We start from the raw sequence: 19,856 nt of genomic DNA, 5'->3' as shown, positions 1-19,856 counted from the left end.
GATCAGAAGTGCCATGTGGACCACCCGTGCTAACGATGATCAGAAACGGCGGCGGCTGCGAGGCCCGTCTGCATGGGAGCCGGGATCCCAGGAGGCAGAGGCCCCTCACGGTCTCTGCGACAAGGGCCACACTCCCGCCACGCATGCCCCTGCCTCAGGGCCTTCGCAAGCGCTGTTCCCTCAGCCGGGAACACGTTTCCCCAAAGCCGCACGGCTTGCTTTCTCTCCTCCTTCACGTCTGCTCAGACGTCACCATCTCAGCATTCCTTTCCCCGATCATCCCACTTCACATGACAACCTCCCCCATCCCAGACACTCCCTGCCCGGGTTTCTCTACAAGCTGCAGAGTGCACACGTATCCATTCATCTCAGGGAAGCTCCACTGGGCGACGAGGTGTCTGCTCCGCTCCCTGCTGAATCCCTGCACCCAGGACGACGTTCAGCCCCGTGGACGTCAGCAAGAAGTTGGTCAACAAATGAGCAACTTGCTCTCTGTGATGCTCCCCCCACCCCCGTGCTCCAGCAGTTAGCACACGACACAGAGGCCCCAGCTTTTCCAATAAACACGGTGAGCCCCCACTGTGTAGGGTCACTTGCAGCCGGGAAGGAGACAGCCTCGGCCCCTGCTCACGGGGACCTATTCGTATTCCAGAGGGGCATGGAGGGGAGACAGGCAGTCAAAAGCAGGGAAATAAGTGAGATATGGGGGATGGAGCTGTCGAACGAGGAAAACCCTGCGGTGTGCGGGGCATGGGCTCTGGGGCGTCCAGGGCCGAGACCCAGGGTCAGGAGGCAGCCAGGCGGGGAGTGGCTCCCCCAGAGTGGGACGCAGCTGGGCTTGACGGCGGGAGCGGAGGGGCTGGGGCCAAGTGGGTGAGCGAGGGAGTGTGGGCAGCGGGATAGGCGGGCAGGGGTGGCGAGGGTCCTGCCGACCCCGGGAGGGGTGTGGGTTTAATTCTCAGGGTGAGAGGAAGCCCCCTGGGATCACTTGGCGTCTTTGTCGAGAGGACAAGAAAGGGGAAGGGTGCAGGCCCGAGTGCCCTGGACTCCAGGTGGGACGAGGACCAGAGACACGGCCGAGGAGCCGCTGCAGACCCCTCGCTGCCCCCACCTTTACGGAACAGCGGTGCGTGTCTGCCCTGGGGACAGAGGGGGCGGGATTAAGGCCTGTGCCCACCCTCCTCAGGCCACCCCACAGCGTGGAGGTCCGGCTCTCAGGTAGGAGTCCCGAGCCTCCGAGTCCCGTTGGAGACTTGATCACAGTGACCCGAGTCTCTACAGCACTTGCTCTGTGCCAGGCACCATTTCAAGGCCTTACAAGCATTAGTTGGTTTAATCTTCATAAACCACACTCTCCGGATGAGTAAACTGAGGCAGGGGGCGGTTATGGAATGTGCTGGGCAGGTGAGGGTCACGGGCTCCCCACCATCATCGTAACCACCTCACTCTATTGAGAGGGGACAAGATTGGAAGTTAAAAAAGAGAAGAATGCAAAATTCTTGGCCTCCCCTGCCGTCCTGGGGTCTCCGCCCCGTCCTCTGGACTCTGGGCTGACTCGTGATTGCTTCCATCCACAGGTGAGCCCGTGACGCGGTGCCTCTCCCGGGGCCGGGACGTGAGAGGGAATCGCCACGGCTGCCTCGTTGGCTGGAACACCTGTGCTGGGGCCCGAGGCTGCCCGGGTGAGGGGCCCGACCATGGAGGGCCACGTGGAGGCTGGACTCCCCCGCGACAGCCAGCATCCACGGCAGCCACCTGGGTGCCACCTCGGACGTCCTGCCCCTTGGGGCTCTCGGAGGAGCGCAGCCCAGCCTCCTTCTGACGCAGCCACATGAGCAACCACGGCTGAGCCTTTCCCGGTTCCTGACCCACCGAACTGTGAGCAAAGTGAAATGGTCGTTCTGAGCTGAACTACGGGTGGTTTGTCACACGGTGACAGTGACGGGAATACAAACTGATTACAGCTGGAGATGAGGTCTGTGTCCGTGCATCCATCTCCCAGACTGACGGGCACAGAAAGGGCTTCATGAGCCACCGCCATCCTGGGGAGCCCCGTTAACTCGTCTAACTGCCCAGACTGTTCACCTCAGGCCCTCCGCCCGGCATAGAGTTCCCACAGTGCCAGACGGGACGCATCACACCCCAGGAGGCCGCAGCTCAAAGCCCTTTCACCCACAGCCTCTAAATACGGGTTCAACATATTCCTACTCCGTATGACATATCAGGACGGCGCTGGCCGGGTCCCTCAGCTGGAGTGCAAGGTCAGGCAGGCCTCTCGAACATGAGCAAACACCAGCCTCCCTGGCTGCTGATGCACTGTCGGTACCCAGATCTTGTGGGCGAGTGAGCCGGGACCCAGGCACCGCCGCCCACGTCCCAGTTCCCCGGCGGGGGGGGGCAGCTTGGCCGGGTGGTGAGTGGCCCCTGGAGGTGGGGGCAGCACGGTGGGCACTGGGCCAGGGCTGAGCAGCCAGCGTCGCGGGGAGGGGACCCACGGGCTCTGGGGACCCACTCAGAACCCGAGGGGATGTGACGTTGGGTGGAGCCCTTTCTGGCTCCCCGAGGCCCGACACGGCGACCGCTTATCTTGGGGGCTCTCCTGACCTCATCCCAGAAGTGCAGCTCGGAGCTGCGGGGTCTCCTCACCCCCCTCCTTTGTTTCTCTCTCCTTCCTTGCTCCCTTCTATGTTTATTTCCAATTGCAAACCTCAACTTCATTTCTCTCTAAAAAGTCCGCCTTGATACACACCTGGTGAAAGAATCCAGGAAAAACCAGAAGACACAGGAAGACGCCGCCCCTCCTCACCGCCAAGGGTTACCTACTCCACACATGGCTTGAGCCCCTCGCTCCCAAACATTAAAGGCACGTGTTTCAGAAGGAAGCACATCACTACCTTAGGTGGAACCATTGTCTCCCGCCAAAAATAAAAGGTGGCTGTAAAAGTAAACACAACAAAAACCAGGCATCGCCATTAAGGGTGAGCTGGACGCTGCAGTCTGCCAGAGGCTGTTTGGTCCGAGGTCTACTCGAAAGGGACACTGTTAAGCATTCAAGGCATCTAGGACCCAATCTGAGATGTTTTTGCTTGAAATAATCAGACAGGTTAAAAGAGAAAGGGTGGGGGATCTTTTTGAGGTGACAGGTAATTACTGTATCTTGATGTCGGAGGTGGTTACACAGGTGTTTGCATTTGACAAACTCCTTCAGCTGTGGACTTGAGGTGGGGGGAGAGAGACAGAGACAGAGAGACAGTGAAACAGAGATAGAGAGAGACAGTGAGAGAGAGAGAGAGGGAGGGAGGGATCTGAAGGAGTGACCTGCCCTCCTCTCTCCCACCACTTTCTCCCCGGGGAAAGCCCCTCATCCTGACTTCTGACTCCGGTTTTCCAGGCTGGCATTCCTCGGGTTTGGATCTCCAGTCCGGCCTCCTCCCTGAGCTTCAGGCTATGTCTCTCTTTGCTCTTTGTCCCTCCCGAGGCGGGTGCAGGTGGAGGCCCCTCTTCAGGCCCCCGTCCCCAGGGACAGTGCAGCTTTTCCAGGAGGACCCTGCCCAGTACTGTGTTGCAAATGGGGGCTGCAGTGCAGGACTGGGTCCTGCGGGTGGAGGGGCGAGGAAGCCAGGGGCCCAGGGGCAACCAGACACCAGCTGGGGGGCGGTCATGGTGTGCACAGAGCCCAGGGAACTTCACCTGAAGCAGCCGGAAACCCCAAGGGCCTCTCGGGTCGCGGAGGAGGAGCGCCCGGCCCCTGCCCTGCGGGAGCCGCCCCAGGAGATGAGCATGCCGCCTGCAGAAGGTTCAGGAATCATTTGCAAAGATTTGGTATTTAGTGATCAAAACAGCTGAGAAAAGTCAGCATATTGAAGAATCTGCCAGATTAACCTCCTGGTTCTATTTTTAATATGCATAATTGAAGTTTGATTCTGAATTTGTGATTTAAAATTGGACCGTGTCAGAGAATTAGATATATTTGCAAATAATCCTGAGATGCTTCAGAGAATTTGAGATTTGGTATAAATTTAAGTTATTAGATACACTAGAATTTTTTAAGCACTTGGAATTTCTGCTATGAGATCAGCATTCGAAGTGCTTAAGAGGAAAGAAAATATGTTCCATGTATAAGTGTCATTTTAAAACGTTCAGGGGAATTTAATTAACTAAAGGCAGAAATGGAATTGATTGTTGTTTCATGGCATTTAATCTGTTCAACCTTTAATCTGTTCAAACTTTAGGCAAAAAGGGAAGGTGAGTGTCCTCATTCTGTTAGAATTATAACCATATTAGTATGATCTGTAGGTTTAACTTAAAAGCTTAAAGCAAATAGGTTTTGAAAAGTGTAACTTCAATAAAATGTATGTAAATTTTATAAACTAGCCTTAAATAATCTTTTCTGTGAATAAAGCCTCCAGAGGGAAAAACAAAAACAAAACAACAAATGAAATGAAACCCTAGAAACAAAACAAAAAAACCAAGTACCCCAAGGGCCGGCCCGCTGGCATAGTGGTTAAGTTCACGTGCTCTGTTTTGGTGGCCCAGGGTTCGCAGGTTCAGATCCCAGGCGTGCACTGATACACCACTTGTCAGGCGATGCTGTGGCGGCGTCCCATATAAAGTGGAGGAGGATGGGCACAGATGTTAGCCCAGGGCCAGTCTTCGTCAGCATAAAGACGAGGATTTGCATCGAATGTTAGCTCAGGGCTGATCTTCCTCACCAACAAGAAAAACAAAAAACCAAGTACCCCAAACCACCGGGGGCTCAGCCCACAGCAGCACAGCTCAGCACCGGAGGCCCAGAGCGGGCTCCAGGACGCGGCTCCTCGGCCGGAGGATGTGTCGGGATTGCGAGCAGTGCTCAGGTCCGTGCAGAGCAGGGAGCCAGTAGCTGACGGTCTCCAAGGGGCCGGCCCTGCCGAGGCTGGTTCTCAAAGTGGGCTCCCGGACCAGCGGCCTCAGCAGCTCCTGGAATCTGTTGGACATGAAGACTCTTGGGCTCACCCCGCCCTACGGAATCCCGGTCTCTGGGGTGGGGCCCATGGATGTGTGTTTTAGGAGCTGTCTAGGGGGTTCTGGTGCAGCCCGAGCCTGAGAACCCAGGAACCGGCCCCTCCTTTTGGTGGGTTTCCGGTGCTCCCGCTCTGCCTGCAAAGCCTGCGGTGCCCAGGGCTCTGACGCACAGCTGCTGCAGCAGCGTCTCGGGGCCTCAGGCTCAGCGTCATGGCTAACCGTGAGTTTTGGCTCAAATGATGTTTTAATAATTGGGAAGTCAATGCACAAGCTGGCTTCCCCTTGCTTTAATTCCACAAACGGCTCTGAACTTCAGGCTTGGCTGCCGGTGGGTGGGCGGCTCGTGGTCCCCCAGGCTGCTGCTGCAGAGTTCCCGAGGACCTCATCAGGTCACGGCCCTCCCGCCACCCCTGAGCCGCAGCCCCGCTGGAGAGGGGCAGGAGGGCACGGCAGGCCTGTGACCTCGCTGGGTCAGGGGGTCCCTGACATCGGGCTGTGGCTCACGGCCCCGGCAGCCCCCCTCGGACACAGCCAGAGCCTGAGGCTGGAGTCTGGGGGAGCTGCCGCCTGCCCATCAGAAAGAGGACTCACACACGCCTCCCAGCCTTTTGAGCTGACCGCCTCCGGGTGTGGACTCGTCACCAGGTTGTCAGGTGCCCCTGGAGAGAGAGAGCTGGTTAAGTCGCTCTGCCCCGGGGTGAGTTGCTCTCGGTCCTGGCAATACCGATAACTAGTAATAACCACAGGATTCCTGGGCAAGAACGCCTGGAGGAGACGCCCAGCTCTGCCTCGTGAGGACTCAGTTTCCTCTTCTTGAAAACGGGAATAACAGCGTCTGCCCTCGGGGTGCTGTGCAGATGAAACCAGCAAATGTACGCAGCGCAGCTGGGACAGGCCCAGCGGCGTCAGTGGACTGCCGCGTGGACGTCACGGAACCGTCTGTGCTGCGGGGGCTGCGGGGTCAGCAGTTTATGTGCTTCGTTCTCACCTTCCCACCCCCTCCGTGGTCCCCGGTTCACACGAGGAGACTCAGCGAGGGGAGCGACTTTCCTGAGTTCACTCGGCTGGAAAGTGGTGGAGACGGGATTTGGACCCAGGTCTGATTGCTGCCGACACCTTTCACCCGCGTCCTCCGGCCCCACAGTTAACAGACAGCGGAACTGCTTCTAATTGAAGGGAGCATTTTAAATCAGCACATTTCGGGGTAGACGCTGCTTCGGAACAAGCCGTCCCGAGCTTGGTGACATCAACCATTTTCTAACGTGCCGGGATTCCGTGGGTCAGAAACGTGGAGGAGGCCCAGTGGGGACAAGTCTCTTGTGTCATGATGCCTGGGCCCCCCACTGGGAAGACCTGGAGGCCGGGGGCTCGAATCATCCGGAAGCTTCCGTGTCTGGCTGTCGGCTGGGGCCTCAGCTAGTTGCCTTTCCATGCGGCTGCTCGACATCCTCACGGGGGCATCTGGGTTCCAAGAGCTGGTGTCCACGGGAACAGGGCAGAGCGTCTTTTCTCATGACCTGGCCTTAGGGGTCACATCATTGTTCCTGCTGCTCTGTCCTGGTTGGCTAGTCACCAGGTCAGCCCAGGTTCAAGGCAGAGGGGACACAGACCACGTCGTCCTTGACAGGAGGAGGGTCCGAGTGCTGGGTGAGAGAGCACGTGGACCAGATGCCCCCGGCGGCCGTTGGAAAGCGCTGTCCGCTACGACGCAGAAGGGGAGGGTGTGTGGTTCCTCTGGACCGTGCAGCAGATGGTTGGTCCACATCCAGGCCACGTGGTGCGTGTGCAAGTCACTAAACCGCAGGCTCCACGAGTGCACTGAGGCGCCCCGAGGAACCAGCTCCTTCTGTCATCCCAGATCCGTCTGAGGCACCTGCTCGGGCCGCCCGGGTGGACCTGCCGCATGATGTCCCATGTTGTTTCTGTCTTTGTTTTCTTCCTGTTGACATTGGTTGGGGTTTCCCCCAAGCCCTCGTGACTGAATTTGCCTGCAAATTTGAGGGTTCTCTTCTCCACAGAGTCACCTACCTGCACGGTTTCCAGGCTTGACCACAGCCAGAAATATTTTGTGACGGCTCTGTGGCATCCTCGGTCTCCAGCTCTGAGGTCCCAACAGGGCCACCTGCCCATGACTCACATCGGCCTTGGGTCTCCTGGCTGCGAGAGACCAGTACCAGACCCCGGCTCCCCGCCCCCAGATCTCCAGCCTAGAGGGGCCGTGGATGCTGGCCTGGCACCCCCTGCCCTCTGGGCTTCTCTGGAGACACGGGGAATTGGAAAGGTCTGTGTCTCAGGCGCCTCCAGGGCACGGGCTGATGGAACCCAGACCCACAGGCGCAGCCCCAGGGAGGCTGTCTGTGCCGGGGCACCACTCTTTGGTACCCAGAGCCTTTGAGCCAAGCCCCCCTCCACCGGGCAGACGCGGGACCCTGGGGAGTTCCAATTTCTACGGGAACTTGAATCATCTTCAGGGGCACCTGGTGGAAACAGTCTGGCTTCCTCCACCCTCCATCGCCGGAATCCTTCATCGAAGGTTTCAATGCTCCCCACCCCCATCTTGCCTGATAATAACCACACAATAGTATCCCTGTTACGGAGTGATTTGTGTCCCCCGAAAGGTATGCTGCAGTCCTAACCCCCAGGGCCTCGGAATGTGACTTATCTGGAAAAGGGTCCTCACAGAGGTGATTGAGATAAGATGCGTCACCAGGTGGGTCCTGACCCAGGATGACTGGTGTCCTTGTGAGAAGGGGACATTTGGGCACAAAGTTGGACCCACACCGAGGGTGACGACGTGAAGACCCGGGGAGAAGACGGTGTGTGACTGGAGGACGTGTCTGGGAGCGGAGGAACGGTGAGGCGACAGCAGAGACGAGAGGCTGGGAGGGGCAGGCGGGTCCTCCTGGAGCCCTCAGGGAGCGCCTGTGATGACTGGATGTCCGACTCGGCCCAGAGCTGAGAGAACGGGTCCCTGGGCTTTAAGCCTCTGGGATAAGGTCACGGTGGCCCCAGGAGACCCCTGCACTCGGCGCCGGTAAACACCGCACTGACTAGTCGCCCACCGGGTAGAGACAGAGCTAACTGGCTGATTAGAGCCGAGAACTAGTCTGGGTTTGGGTCCCAGCCCTGGGTGCCCCCGGCTAAGTCACTTCCCGCCCCGGGCCTGCGTGTACGGTGGGGTCCTAGTCCCGGGCGTGTGGTTGTGGCACGTGGTGAGCACGTGAGCCCGGAGTGCCGGGCGCAGGCAGGGACTCGGTGACCTGGTCACGACCGTGCACTCGGCTCCTGGAGAAGGGGCGGTTTTCCCCAGGCTTGCCAATCTGGGTCGCACAGCCCTTGAACGCCCCTGCTGGCCCCGCCAGGCGCGCTGCGCCCGCCACGTCAACCAGGCTTTGCGCCCATCCGCTGAGCCCCCCAGAGCTGTGAACGCAGGATAAAAGGGGGCGCTGAACTATTGTTTTCTCTGCCAAATACTTAGAAGCTGACGGAGCAGCCGAGCCACTTAAGCAGAGCAGAAGGGCAGCCCTCCGCGCCCGCCTGGTGGTGGCCCATGTGGAGCCTCCCGGGGGCCCCGACCGCCGCGAGCTCTGGGCTCTGAGGGATGGGGATTTCCAGGCCCTGCCCCCGCAACCTGTCTGCCCATGGCCCCCCAGCTCAGCGGTGGCTTCTCCCCCACCCAGCTGCTCAGGCCAAATGCCACCAAGGCAACTTGCCCCCTCACACCCCGTGCCCTCCACCAGCAAACCCTGTGGGCTGCCTCCAGAATGCACCCAGACTCAGCAGGATCTGACCTTCTCCTGCCCTGGTCCAAGCCACCCCTCCCTGGATTATTCCCAGACCTCCCTGCTTCCGCCCTTGCCCGCTCCACCCTGGAACCAGAGAGGCTGGAGGGGTCCCTAAAGGTGGAAACCAGGTGGACCCTCTGCCCAGAGCCTCCCATGGCTCCCATCTCACTCGGAGCAGAAGCCGACCCACCCCTCCTCTCGCCACACAGGCCTGCTTGCTTCTGGCACACCAGGCACCATCCTGCCTCAGGGCCTTTGCACCTTCCGTTCCCTCGGCCTGGAGCACCCCTCCCTTCCCCTGATCATCCACGGCTCCCTCGGGCACCTGGAGGTCTCCCTGTCAATGCCACACGTCCCCTTCCCCAACCACTCTCTTTATTATTATTATTTTGTGTGTGTGTGAGGAAGATCAGCCCTGAGCTAACATCCGTGCTAATCCTCCTCTTTTTGCTAAGGAAGACCGGCTCTGAGCTAGCATCTATTGCCCGTCCTCCTCCTCCATTTTTTTCCCCAAAGTCCCAGTAGATAGTTGATGTCATAGCTGCACATCCTTCCAGTTGCTGTATGTGGGACGTGGCCTCAGCATGGCCGGAGAAGCGGTGCGTTGGTGCACGCCCGGGATCCAAACCCGGACCACCAGCAGCGGAGCACGCGCACTTAACCACTAAGCCACGGGGTGGCCCCAGCCACTCTCTTTAAAACCCCGCCCACAGCCCTGGTGTCCCTGCTTCATCCTCCCTTTCCCATCTCTCGCTGACTGATACACTGCCTTGTCTCGTCGCCGCCTCCGCTGGAAGGCGAGCTGAGGAAAGGCAGGGTTTCCATCTGTTTTGTCCCCTCTGTAGTCACAGGCCTGGCACACAGCCATGTTCGGATCATGTTAAGTGAGCCCTGCTCCCTGCGGGAGACACGGGCTCCGGGGAAGGGTCTGGGCCAGGCGCCTGCTCTCTGAGCCTCTGAGATCTCGCAAGCTGCCTGCCAACACGCACCGTGTCCTGTTCTGAGGGTGGAAGCTCTCCACACCACGTCCCTGAAGGGCTGTCCTCAAGGGGACCTGTGCCCCCTGGTCGCCGACATTCCCCAAGGCTTTGGGTGACGAAGTGCCCTCCCCACAGGGGGCTGAGGTCTGACCTCAGTTTAGGGCCTCCAGGAGGAGACCGAGCTCGCCATCCTGGAGCACCTGATTGGCAACCAAGAGTCTTCCAGAACTTTCCATCAGTTTCCCCAGCAGCCAAGGGAGGAGGTTCGAAACCAGGAGGAGTCGCTGGGATGGGAAGGAGGGGTTGGGGCTCAGTCACCCCCTGGATCAGATCGGGACCTCCCTTGGGGGCACCCAGGGCCCGCGGCGGGCAGCGTGTGCAGCCTCGTGCCGTGTGGGCCAGCACCTCCTGCCCCTCGGCTGAGACCTGCCCGCCCCAGCGAGGCCCCGTCCACCCTGGCCTGCCCGGGACCTTCTCCCCCGGGAAGCAGCGCTGGGGGCCTCGGGCGCCCACAACCTGCCTTCCCCATCCAACCAGGACAAATGCACAGAGCGGAGGCGCGAGGCGGGTCTCTGCTGCGGACACTCAAACGCCGGGAGAGGCAGGACCAGCTCTAACCACGGACCCCCGTTCCCCCAGCCCAGACGCAGCGTGACACAATACAGGTGAACGGCTTGAGAAATGATTGCCCACGAAATACAGTCTTTTGTTGTTGTATTCCACAGACGTCACACTCTCAGCCCCGACGCCACCGAGGTTTCTCACACTGACTCTTAGTTGGGGCCTCACGTCCCACTGACCGGTAACAAGCAGCTCGCGGACCAGCCTCAGTCCCGCGCTCTGAACAGGCCCAACTTCCGCCAGGTCTGCTCCGTAAACCCGCTCTCGGGAGAGGTCACTTACCCTCATGCCCAGCTCCACGTTCTCGCCACCGTACACCTCCATGCCCGGGTCCAGCAGGCCAATGTCCCCGAAATACTCCCGGTCCACCACAAAGGAGCAGCCAATCATGGCGGGGGTCCTGGTGGGAAGCAGACAGTGGCGTGAGCAGGTCACAGTGAATGACCCTGGGCCCCCGCCTGCTGGGGACGCTGAGCACAGATCAGGCTGGCAGCCAGGACAGCCCACATGGGCCCCCACCTCTCTTTCCACCTCCTCGAACCTCACCCCTGTGCTTCTCGGCACCAGTTGGTCACATGCCCAGGCTCCTGTCAGCTGTTTCTCCAGCCGCCAGGACACAGGCGAGGCCGCCTCGGGCGCGTCTTTGCATCCTCAGAGCCTGGTCAAGCACCCAGCACAGACCAAGTCCAAATGCTCATTGAGTAACATCAGCAGGTGACAAAAACCAGCATTCAGTTCAGGCAACTTAGTGTAGGGGAGTAGAAACAGTCAGTTTACCCAATGAGTTGTTTGATTGCCTTGAACATCATTTCCCAAGCTTGAGTCACTTGCCTATCTCCTTCATTGTTTTGTCCTATCTGTGTATCACGAGTCAGGGCTACAATGGGCAGTTGTGTGGTTGTGTACTGCTCAATTCTATGGACCCTCTTTGATATCAGACTGACTCTGAATGACACACCTTGGAGCTATAGAGTGCACAACCTGTGCAACCTGGAACGCTGTTAACATTTCTGTAATAATTCTTTTTAAAAAGTCGGTAAATCTTGCCTTGTCCCAAGCAATTATATCTGTGAAATCATGTGTCGAGGGGCTAGTTATATTTTTTCTAATATGGATTAATAATCTATCAGTGTTGTGCGTCCCCAGGCAGTGATCTCATGGAGCAGCGACGGTAAAGCAGGGCACAAGGAGACGGTGTTGGAGAACAAGCAGACAGACTCACTGTGAACGGTATTGCTCATTCACTCATTCACTCACTCATTCAGTCAACCTTGAATTTGGGAGACACCGAGTGTCTACTAGGTGGTGGGGACAAAAGACAGAAAGAAAAGAGAAAGGGAAAATGTCTCTCCAGCCAGAAGAGGCACATTCTACATGTGGTAAGAAAGCAGGACCTTCTAAGCTTTTGATGGAAGATTTTGCCTCAAAACAAAGGCAACTCCCTCGTAGGATGAAGGCTTGGTTTCTTCCGAGCTCAGAGAGGTTGAGCAAAGGCGTCCGTGTCCCTGAAGCCCCCGCAGCCGCTCGGGCGCCGAGACGAAGGCTGAAGCTCCTCTCTCCTCTGTGCCTGCCCGTCACTCCTGTATATTAAATTATCTTCAGTAAAAACAACAGCGACCGATCCGTCTCAATCACAACTTAAAAGCAGCGTTTCTGCTCCCAGTGACTAGAAGTCAGGTGTAAGTGCCCATCAGCTGTCCCAGAATATCAGGGGCACCAAGGAGCGATTATCCTTTTATTTGTGCAGAGATCCAATTTGTTTCATCATTAGATTTTGGCCGCAAATCTAAGGGTAACAGAATTTTGATGCCGTCTTTGACCTGTGGTGGCAGGTGTTGTCTGGTTAAGCGTACGGCAGGTGTTTCTCTCGTTTTTCAGCAAAAACAAAAACACCTCAGGATGCTCTCTGATGAACTGAAGTGCTGCACTCCCTGCCAAGTCGATTATAGCTGGTAACGATTTTTTTATTCCTGCTCAGAGTTCCAAAATAAACTTAAAATAAGCTCATGAGGCGACTGTAGCAGAATCAGCTGGCGCTGAATTTATTTGCATGAGAAATTCTTGCTGCGATTGCAGAAAACAGCGAGGGCTGAGGGGCTCTCAGGTCCGGGGGGCATGCTTGTCATTGGGGGCATCCTTGCATCCGGGCTGCTCTGTGGACACCGGGAGGTGGCGGCTCACAGCAAACAGCCCTCACACAGGCTCCTGCCTTGTAGAGATAATAGACACGCAGACACACACAGATGCACGGACACACAACACACACACATGCACCAGACATGCAGGCACACACGGATACGTGGACACATGTAGACACACGTGCAACACACAGACACTCACAACTACACACAGAGACACACACCACAGACACAGATATACAAATACAGACACACACAACACACATATATGGTCCCACAAATGCACCCACAAACACACTCACACACGCAGACACACCCAGATACACACAGACACGTATACAGATGCAACACACACAGAAACACACGTGTGCACCCCACACATGAACACAGACGCACATCTGCAGCAAACACACGCACAGATACACACACGCCCGAGTCCACGTAACTCGGGAGCCCTGCACAAACGAGAGCTGACAGAATGAGGATCACGAATGCATGCTCCAGCCTTCGGGAGACCGACCGGGTACCAGGCGAGCCAGCTGCTCCTGGCGTCTTGAAGCACACGCACCACGTGCGGGCCAGGCGGTGAGCACGAGCACGCGCTGGGTTGGTGAGCACGCGGGAGGTGTGTGGAGGAACGTGAGGCCTCGCTGGTGACCAGGCGCTGGTGCACTGGGCGTGGAGGAGCCATCTTGCACATATCCAACGCTAAGCGTGGAGGGTGACTCATGATGGCCACAAATTTGTGGAGAAACTGGTGTGGGCTGGTTCAACCCTCTGGGAAAAGTCTGAAACTACTCCAGCGTGCTCCGAGAGGCGGTCTAGGCAATGGTGAACAGCGTAGGTTCAGGAGCCCAGCCTGGCTCTGTGCTCAGTGCTGTGCGATCTCAGGCAGGTGGCTCCACCTCTCTGAGCTCAGCTTCCCCACTGTGATGCGAGAGGACAGCGCCCCCTCCAGTGGCCGCTGACCAGGTGGAAGGAGTTAACACCCGGACTGCTGGGAAGAGTGTCTGGAGCCCGGGGACCGGGTGCTGCTATTATTTTATTCCCTAATTCCACCGCAGGCCTTCATCCTGGGAAACTAACCAGATGCTATTCGCACAAAGCTGGGCGTTGCAGAGTGAGCTGTAGTGGCAGAAAGGGAAGTCAGTGTAGGCCCATCAGTGCGGACGGTGGAACGAATGTCGAGTCACCCCTTGGAGGAATATTTCCTGGCCACCGAGCGCTGTGGTCCTCAGACCACCCGCCACTGTCGGAAGAGCTTCTCAGGAGAGGTCAGGTGACAAGTCATGAAGTGAAAGGTCGCTGCTCTACCGTTGTGACAGAGAAGATGATATAGATGTGTGTGAGTGTGTGTGTGCCCGTGTCTATGCCTGTATCTGCCTGTGTGAACGTGTGTGTCTGTGTGCATGCGTGTGTATCTGTGTGTCTGAGTGTGAACGTGTGCGCACATGTACCTACCTGTGTGTGTCTGTGTGCGTGCGTGTGTACCTGTGTGTATGAACGTGTGTGCACATGTATCTGCGTGTGTGTGTCTGTGTGCGTGCATGTGTACCTGTGTGTCTGAGTGTGAACGTGTGCGCACATGTATCTGCGTGTGTGTGTCTGTGTGCATGCGTGTGTACTTGTGTGTGTCTGTGCGAGTGTGAACGTGTGCGCACATGTACCTACCTGTGTGTGTCTGTGTGAGTGTGAATGTGTGCACACATGTATCTGCCTGTGTTTCTGTGTGCATGCATGTGTACCTGTGTGTGTGTCTGTGTGTGAATGTGCACACATGTATCTGCCTGTGAGTGTGTTTCTGTGTGCATGCATGTGTACCTGTGTGTGTCTGTGTGAGTGTGAATTGTGCACACATGTATCTGCGTGCGAGTGTGTCTGTGTGCGTGCGTGTGTACCTGTGCGTATCTGTGTGAGTGTGAATGTGTGTGCACATGTATCTGCCTGTGCATGTGTCTGTGTGCATGCGTGTGTACCTGTGTGTGTCTGTGTGAGTGTGAACGTGTGCACACATGTATCTGCCTGTGAGTGTGTTTCTGTGTGCATGCATGTGTACCTGTGTGTGTCTGTGTGAGTGTGAATGTGTGCACACATGTATCTGCATGCGAGTGTGTGTCTGTGTGCATGCGTGTGTACCTGTGTGTGTCTGTGTGAGTGTGTGCATCTGTGTGACTTTGTGCGAGTGCATGTGTGTGACTCGGGCCTTCGTCCCACGCGCCCTGCTTTGCAGGAGGAGTGGAGGGGCTGTGTGTGGCCCCTTGGCCGACCCCGGGGCATCTGCCTCCCGGCTGCTTTTCCCCGGGGCCCCTCTGCCCCACGCAGAAGCCGGCTTCACACCCACAGGCCCATCGCCATCCACCAGACGCGCTGGCACGAATCTGGACTCCTGAGGGGACCTTGCCCACGGGCCCTGTGGCCACGGGGAGGTGCGTGCCGGGGGCGGCGTGGCGTCGCAGCTGCTCCCCGGAGGACCTGGGCCGAGGCGGGAGGGCGGGGAGGACAGGCCTCGTGCGCGGTGGAGAGGCCTGTGCACCCCTCCTGCTGCTGAGGAGCCTAGAGCAACACGGAGGCGACAGACGTGCCCCTCGCTTGCGGATCCCAGTTTGCCCTCATTCAGAATCCCCAAGTACCTCCGAGTCAACGACAGTGTTCGTGGCTGGGCGCCCTCAGTGCACGGCAGCCCCATGGGAGACTCTGGGAGCCCACGGCACGGAGCCCACGCGGGGCCTGCGCGCCTCCCCTCCGGCCCAGCACCCTCCTCGGGGGCGCAGGGACGCCGTCTCTCCTTCCTGCCACGACTGAAATACTTTCCCCGCAGAAGCCCAAGCTTTATGTTTCTTTTCACTCTTTTTCCTTCCTTGAGCTTCAAGTATAATGAATGGCAGGAAGATTTCCTCCAGTAAATCTTCAGATTCAGCCTCTCCCGGCGCTGAGTAATTTCCTGGCAAGTGCGAGCTGTGTCCTTCAGCAGAAGGGCAGCGGCTCTTCCTCCGGGGACGTGGGAGATAAGAAATCCCAGAGCCATTTCCCAGAGGAGACCGGGTGGACCCCCGTGCTGGCCTCCGGAAGCAATTTTCTAGCCCGGGGTGGGATTCTCCTAACCTGCAGGGGAGGGACTCGACCCGAGGGTGGCCAGGAGGGCTTTCTGCAGGGAGCCGGCCCGAGCGCTTATTCTGCGCGGTCTGCCGTGCAGAGGGGGTGTGGGGAGACCTGCCCGAGCGCGTGGAGCAGAGGGCGGCCTCTGCAGAAGACCGTAGTAGTTTGTGGAGCAAAGGGCTTCAGGCCGCTGGGGGCCTGGTTCAGTCTGAGGGTGCAGCCCTTCTCCGTCATTTGGACCCAGAGTGCCAGCCCTCGCCTGCCCTCTGCCCCTCTGGGAGTCCGGAAGCTTCCACGTCCCCCAGTGCGCTCGGCCATCACCCCCTCCCAGGTCAGCCTCGTTGGTCCCACCTGGTCTGCTCCTCTCCTCTTTTGCACGTCTCCATGTCTTACCTTTGGAGACTGTACTCGAACATGCTGTTCCAATTATTCCAGAACTGGGGAAATAACCCAAGGGACCCGTGAGACCCACCGTTAAGGACCGGAGCCGAAGCCCCCAATCACCCACCCTCCACAGGCCCCTGCTCCGACTGGAGGGCCGCGGCGACACTTCAGTCTCCAGGAATTAGTGCCGGTCAAAGCCAGCGTCCAGCAGTCCCTGGAAAGTCCGGTCATTTCCCTTTTCCAATGCACAGATGTTCTGGTAACTTCTGGTAAATGGCCACTGGTCAAATGGACCCCTCATGGAGGCCAGGAGGAAGACTAACAAGACGGATTTTGGCAGTGCAGAGGGTCCTTCCTGAAGGAAATGGGGTCTCTCCTTCATCCGAGGGCACAGACCCTCCACCACGCAGGGAGGCGACGTCCAACAGGCCCTCCCGTTACTGCTGACCCTCTGCGTGAGGGACGTGTGCGGGGGCTGCAGGGAGCGGTGGGGACTGTGGCGCCGCCCTGTCTGAGGGATCAGCAGCAACTCAGCCCCAGAGATTGTCACTACATAGGAATGGGGCTTAGGTTTTCCAGAATCTTCTAATTTTCAGAGATGTGAAACCTCCTTAAATTTGACCATTGTTTCCAATTTTAAATATATTTGGCACAAAGTGACCACACTGTGCTCAGAGGCGGCCTTTTCTAGAAGAACTCAAAGGTCACGGTCACGGGACGAACATGGTGCCGTGTCCACTGAGAGCAGGGAGCAAGAGCGCCTCCTTCTCCCCGGAAAGAGAGGCTGGGGGTCCGGGGAGCCCCCTGAAGCAGCCACGAGGTAGGGCAGGTGTGGAGCCTGCTGGGGACCCCGTGGGGTCTGGGGAGGCGATGGGCGGCTTCCTCTCTTCCCCGAGGACCCATCACGTCTGATTTCCAGGGGGCCTTGGCGGGCGTGGCCCCTGTGGGGCCGGCCCGAGCGCTGCTCTGGTGGGCAGACCACTGCTGATGGACATTTGGGCATTTCCGGTTCCGGCCCACAGTGAACGATGATGTGAACAGTCGCGTGTGATCTTTGCATAGACGTGTGTTTGCACTGCTTCAGGGCAAAGGCCGAGGGGCAGAACGGCTGGTCACACAGGACGTGTTTTTACCAGAAACCGCCACACGGTTTTCCAAAGCGGTTTTGCTGGTTCGTTCTCCTCCGGCGGCGTCTGCGCGTCCCGACGGCTCCAGCCCCACCAGCTCTCGGAGCCGTCAGGCTGTTCTAGAACCGTTGTTGGCGGTTCTAGCGCGATGCAGGGCTGTCTCATCGCGCCCTTGATCTTCGTTTCCCCAGGACAGACCGTGGTGGCGTCTTCCCACCTGCCTGTCGGCGCTTGTCTTTCTCCTCTTGAGAGTGTCTATTCGAGGCGTCCGCCCGTTTTTCATTTGGGTTTCTGGCATCGGGGTTTTCAGAAGCTCTCCAGGTGATGCTGATGAGGAGCAAAGTGGGAGACAAAGCACAGTGTGGCCCGAGAACCCGCTCCCGCGTGGGCGGGGCGGCCAGACTTGCGGGAGACGCCGCCCCGGGTCCTCTGACTTCACTGGCCCCTAAAGTGTCTGTTTTGCCTCTAATTGGGGATTATCAAGTGCATTTTGAATGAAGAAAAATGACCTCAGACCGCTGCTCCTTGCCCGCAGTGAGGCCCTGTCGGTCCCTCCGGTCCTGGGGGAGCGCTGAGCCCCCGGTCCCCGGCACCCGCTGCCGCTCGCTCACGGCACAGGCCCTGCCGGCTCTGGGGGTGTCTGGAGCCCCGTCTCTGAGACAGTGACTGCGGGGACAGCTCAAGGCCCCGGGGGAGGCTGCCGCCCCGGCTCCCGGAGCCTCACTGGTCTCACCGTGTAGAGCACCCCTGTGAGGGCGGCGCTATCTTCCTCCCTGGAAATCAGGAACGTGTGGGGCTGGGGCCAGGCTGTTTCATCTCGCGGTGCCCACTGACCTCACCACCAGATGTCCAGACTGCTCTGGACTAAACTCATCACCGAATGGCTCCTTGCCGGCACAGGGTAGGGGCCTGCCAGCCCCCGTGAGACCCTCCCAGAGGAAGAGAGAGAGCTTCCCGAGGCACAGCGATCGGTGGTCTTGGTCACTCCCAGGCAAAGTGGCCTCTTTCAGCAGGATTTCTGCAGGGACACACCAGTTTGTACAGATGGCGGGGAGCGGGGGGCCCCTGGCCCCTGAAACCCTAAACCTCTTCGGGGAGACCTGACAAAGGCTCCAGGGGTCAACAGGTCCTGGAGATGCACATCTATTCTAGGAAAAACCCTCCACCTTGGCAGGGCCCCGGGAGACAGTGGCGGCATCGATAGGTTTTGAAGCACAGATTTCCCATGGGGTCAGCAGACCACGGAAGTCGAGGGAAGGGGTTGAAACCGCAGAAGCTCAGTCCGTGATGGAAACGAATAAAGCAAGCCAGGCAAAGAAGACAGACAGTGCAGGTACGATGGCAAAGTGTCAGGGAGCAATAGGGAGTGGGGGGGACTGCGGCAAACTGGAGACCATGCACCTTGTTTAGACGACTGCTGCCTTGTGAGAATGTGGGCCTTTCCATTTTTCAAAAGATGCTGGGCTTGTGTATTTTTAACATTTAATAATCTCTCCATTTTCGTGTTTGGGAACTGATTCAAAATAACATACTTGTTTTGCAGGACAATCTATGGGGGTCTGATTGAATGACTGTGTGTCTCTGTCTGTAGCTCACGCCATCTGTTGGTCTCATGTCTCTGCTCTGCTCTCCCTGCCCATGTTTAGGACTCTGGCCATGCTGCCTCCATCTGTCCGTCCCTCTCTCCCTCTTTCTGTCTGGGTCGGTTCCTACTCCCTCTCCCACCTCCGTGTACCTCTCACCTTCTCTCTTCTGTCCCGTTCTTCTCTCTCAGGGTCTGTCTTTTTCTCAGTCTCTGTCACTGGCTCTTTGTCTGTCTGTGTGTCTCCCTCTCTCTCCCTCCTCTGTCCTGCTCTCCCCACCCGCCCTTGTCATCACGCAGGTCACAAACTGGCCCAGCTCCCCACTTCCCCCTCCCCACGTCCCGCGCTCACATGCGGCAGCCCCTGCACCTCCGTGTCCCGCCCGGCGCCAGGCTGTGGCTTTCTGCAGGGGACATCGTCCGTCCCCCCAGCCCCAAGCCCACCTGCAGCAGCCCCTCCCCACCCCCCCACGCCGCTCCTGGCTCCTCCCGCGCAGGCCCCGCCTCGGCGGCCCTGGGGCCCGCTCACCGGATGGGCGCCGCCTCGTCGCCGCGGTCCAGCCAGTCCTGGGGCGGGATGATGTACATGCACCAGAGGCCCCAGTTGTAGCCGTGGGCCGCGCTGGCGTACTGCTGCACCTCGAATGTGTCGTACTTGATGTTGTCGATGGCGGGCAGGACGATGCGCCGGCGGTCTTCCCGGATGCGCGTGAGGGCGGGCTCGGCCCTGCGGGAGGCCCGCGCCGTGAGCAGGGGCGTGGACGCCGGGACCCCCACCCTGTTCCCCGAGGAGGGGCCAGTTCACCAAAAGCCGGTAGCCGGAGCAGGCGGCCACACTCTGATCTGATGGCCGGCTGGACCGCCCACCTGCTGGCTGGACCCAAGGGCTTCACCTCTGGAAGCCCCAGGGGTCTTCCAGGCTGCAGACCCCCCATCCGAGGTCTCGCCCTTCCTGGGGCAGCCCACCACTAAGGACTGATTGACACTGGGGATAGAAAGACTGTTTGACCCAACCTATGACCTCTCTGAAGGGCTGTCCTGGCTCCAGAGCTCCCTGTGGGTCGGCTGACTCTGTCCCTGGGCCTGGTTCACAGCTCTGCCTCTCCCTTCACCGAGTCCCACTTCCTGCCCCTGCTTCC

The 19,856-nt window shown here is 58.5% G+C and overlaps 1 protein-coding gene across 1 annotated transcript in view; it reads right to left on the bottom strand.

Moving 5' to 3' along the window:
• GALNT9 (polypeptide N-acetylgalactosaminyltransferase 9) overlaps positions 1-19,856 on the bottom strand; it is a 97,275-nt gene that overhangs the window by 20,157 nt on the left and 57,262 nt on the right. Inside the window, exons 5-6 of the mRNA XM_058531183.1 lie at positions 19,247-19,444; positions 10,673-10,790 (exon numbers count right to left, since the gene is read on the bottom strand). Coding sequence (XP_058387166.1) covers positions 10,673-10,790; positions 19,247-19,444 — 316 coding nt within the window. The remainder of the gene's footprint in view (positions 1-10,672; positions 10,791-19,246; positions 19,445-19,856) is intronic.

Source organism: Diceros bicornis, chromosome 35 (genome assembly GCF_020826845.1).
Source record: "Diceros bicornis minor isolate mBicDic1 chromosome 35, mDicBic1.mat.cur, whole genome shotgun sequence".
Lineage (NCBI taxonomy): Eukaryota > Metazoa > Chordata > Mammalia > Perissodactyla > Rhinocerotidae > Diceros > Diceros bicornis.
Note: the sequence above shows the minus strand (reverse complement) of the source record. Positions and strands in the feature narration are given on the sequence as shown.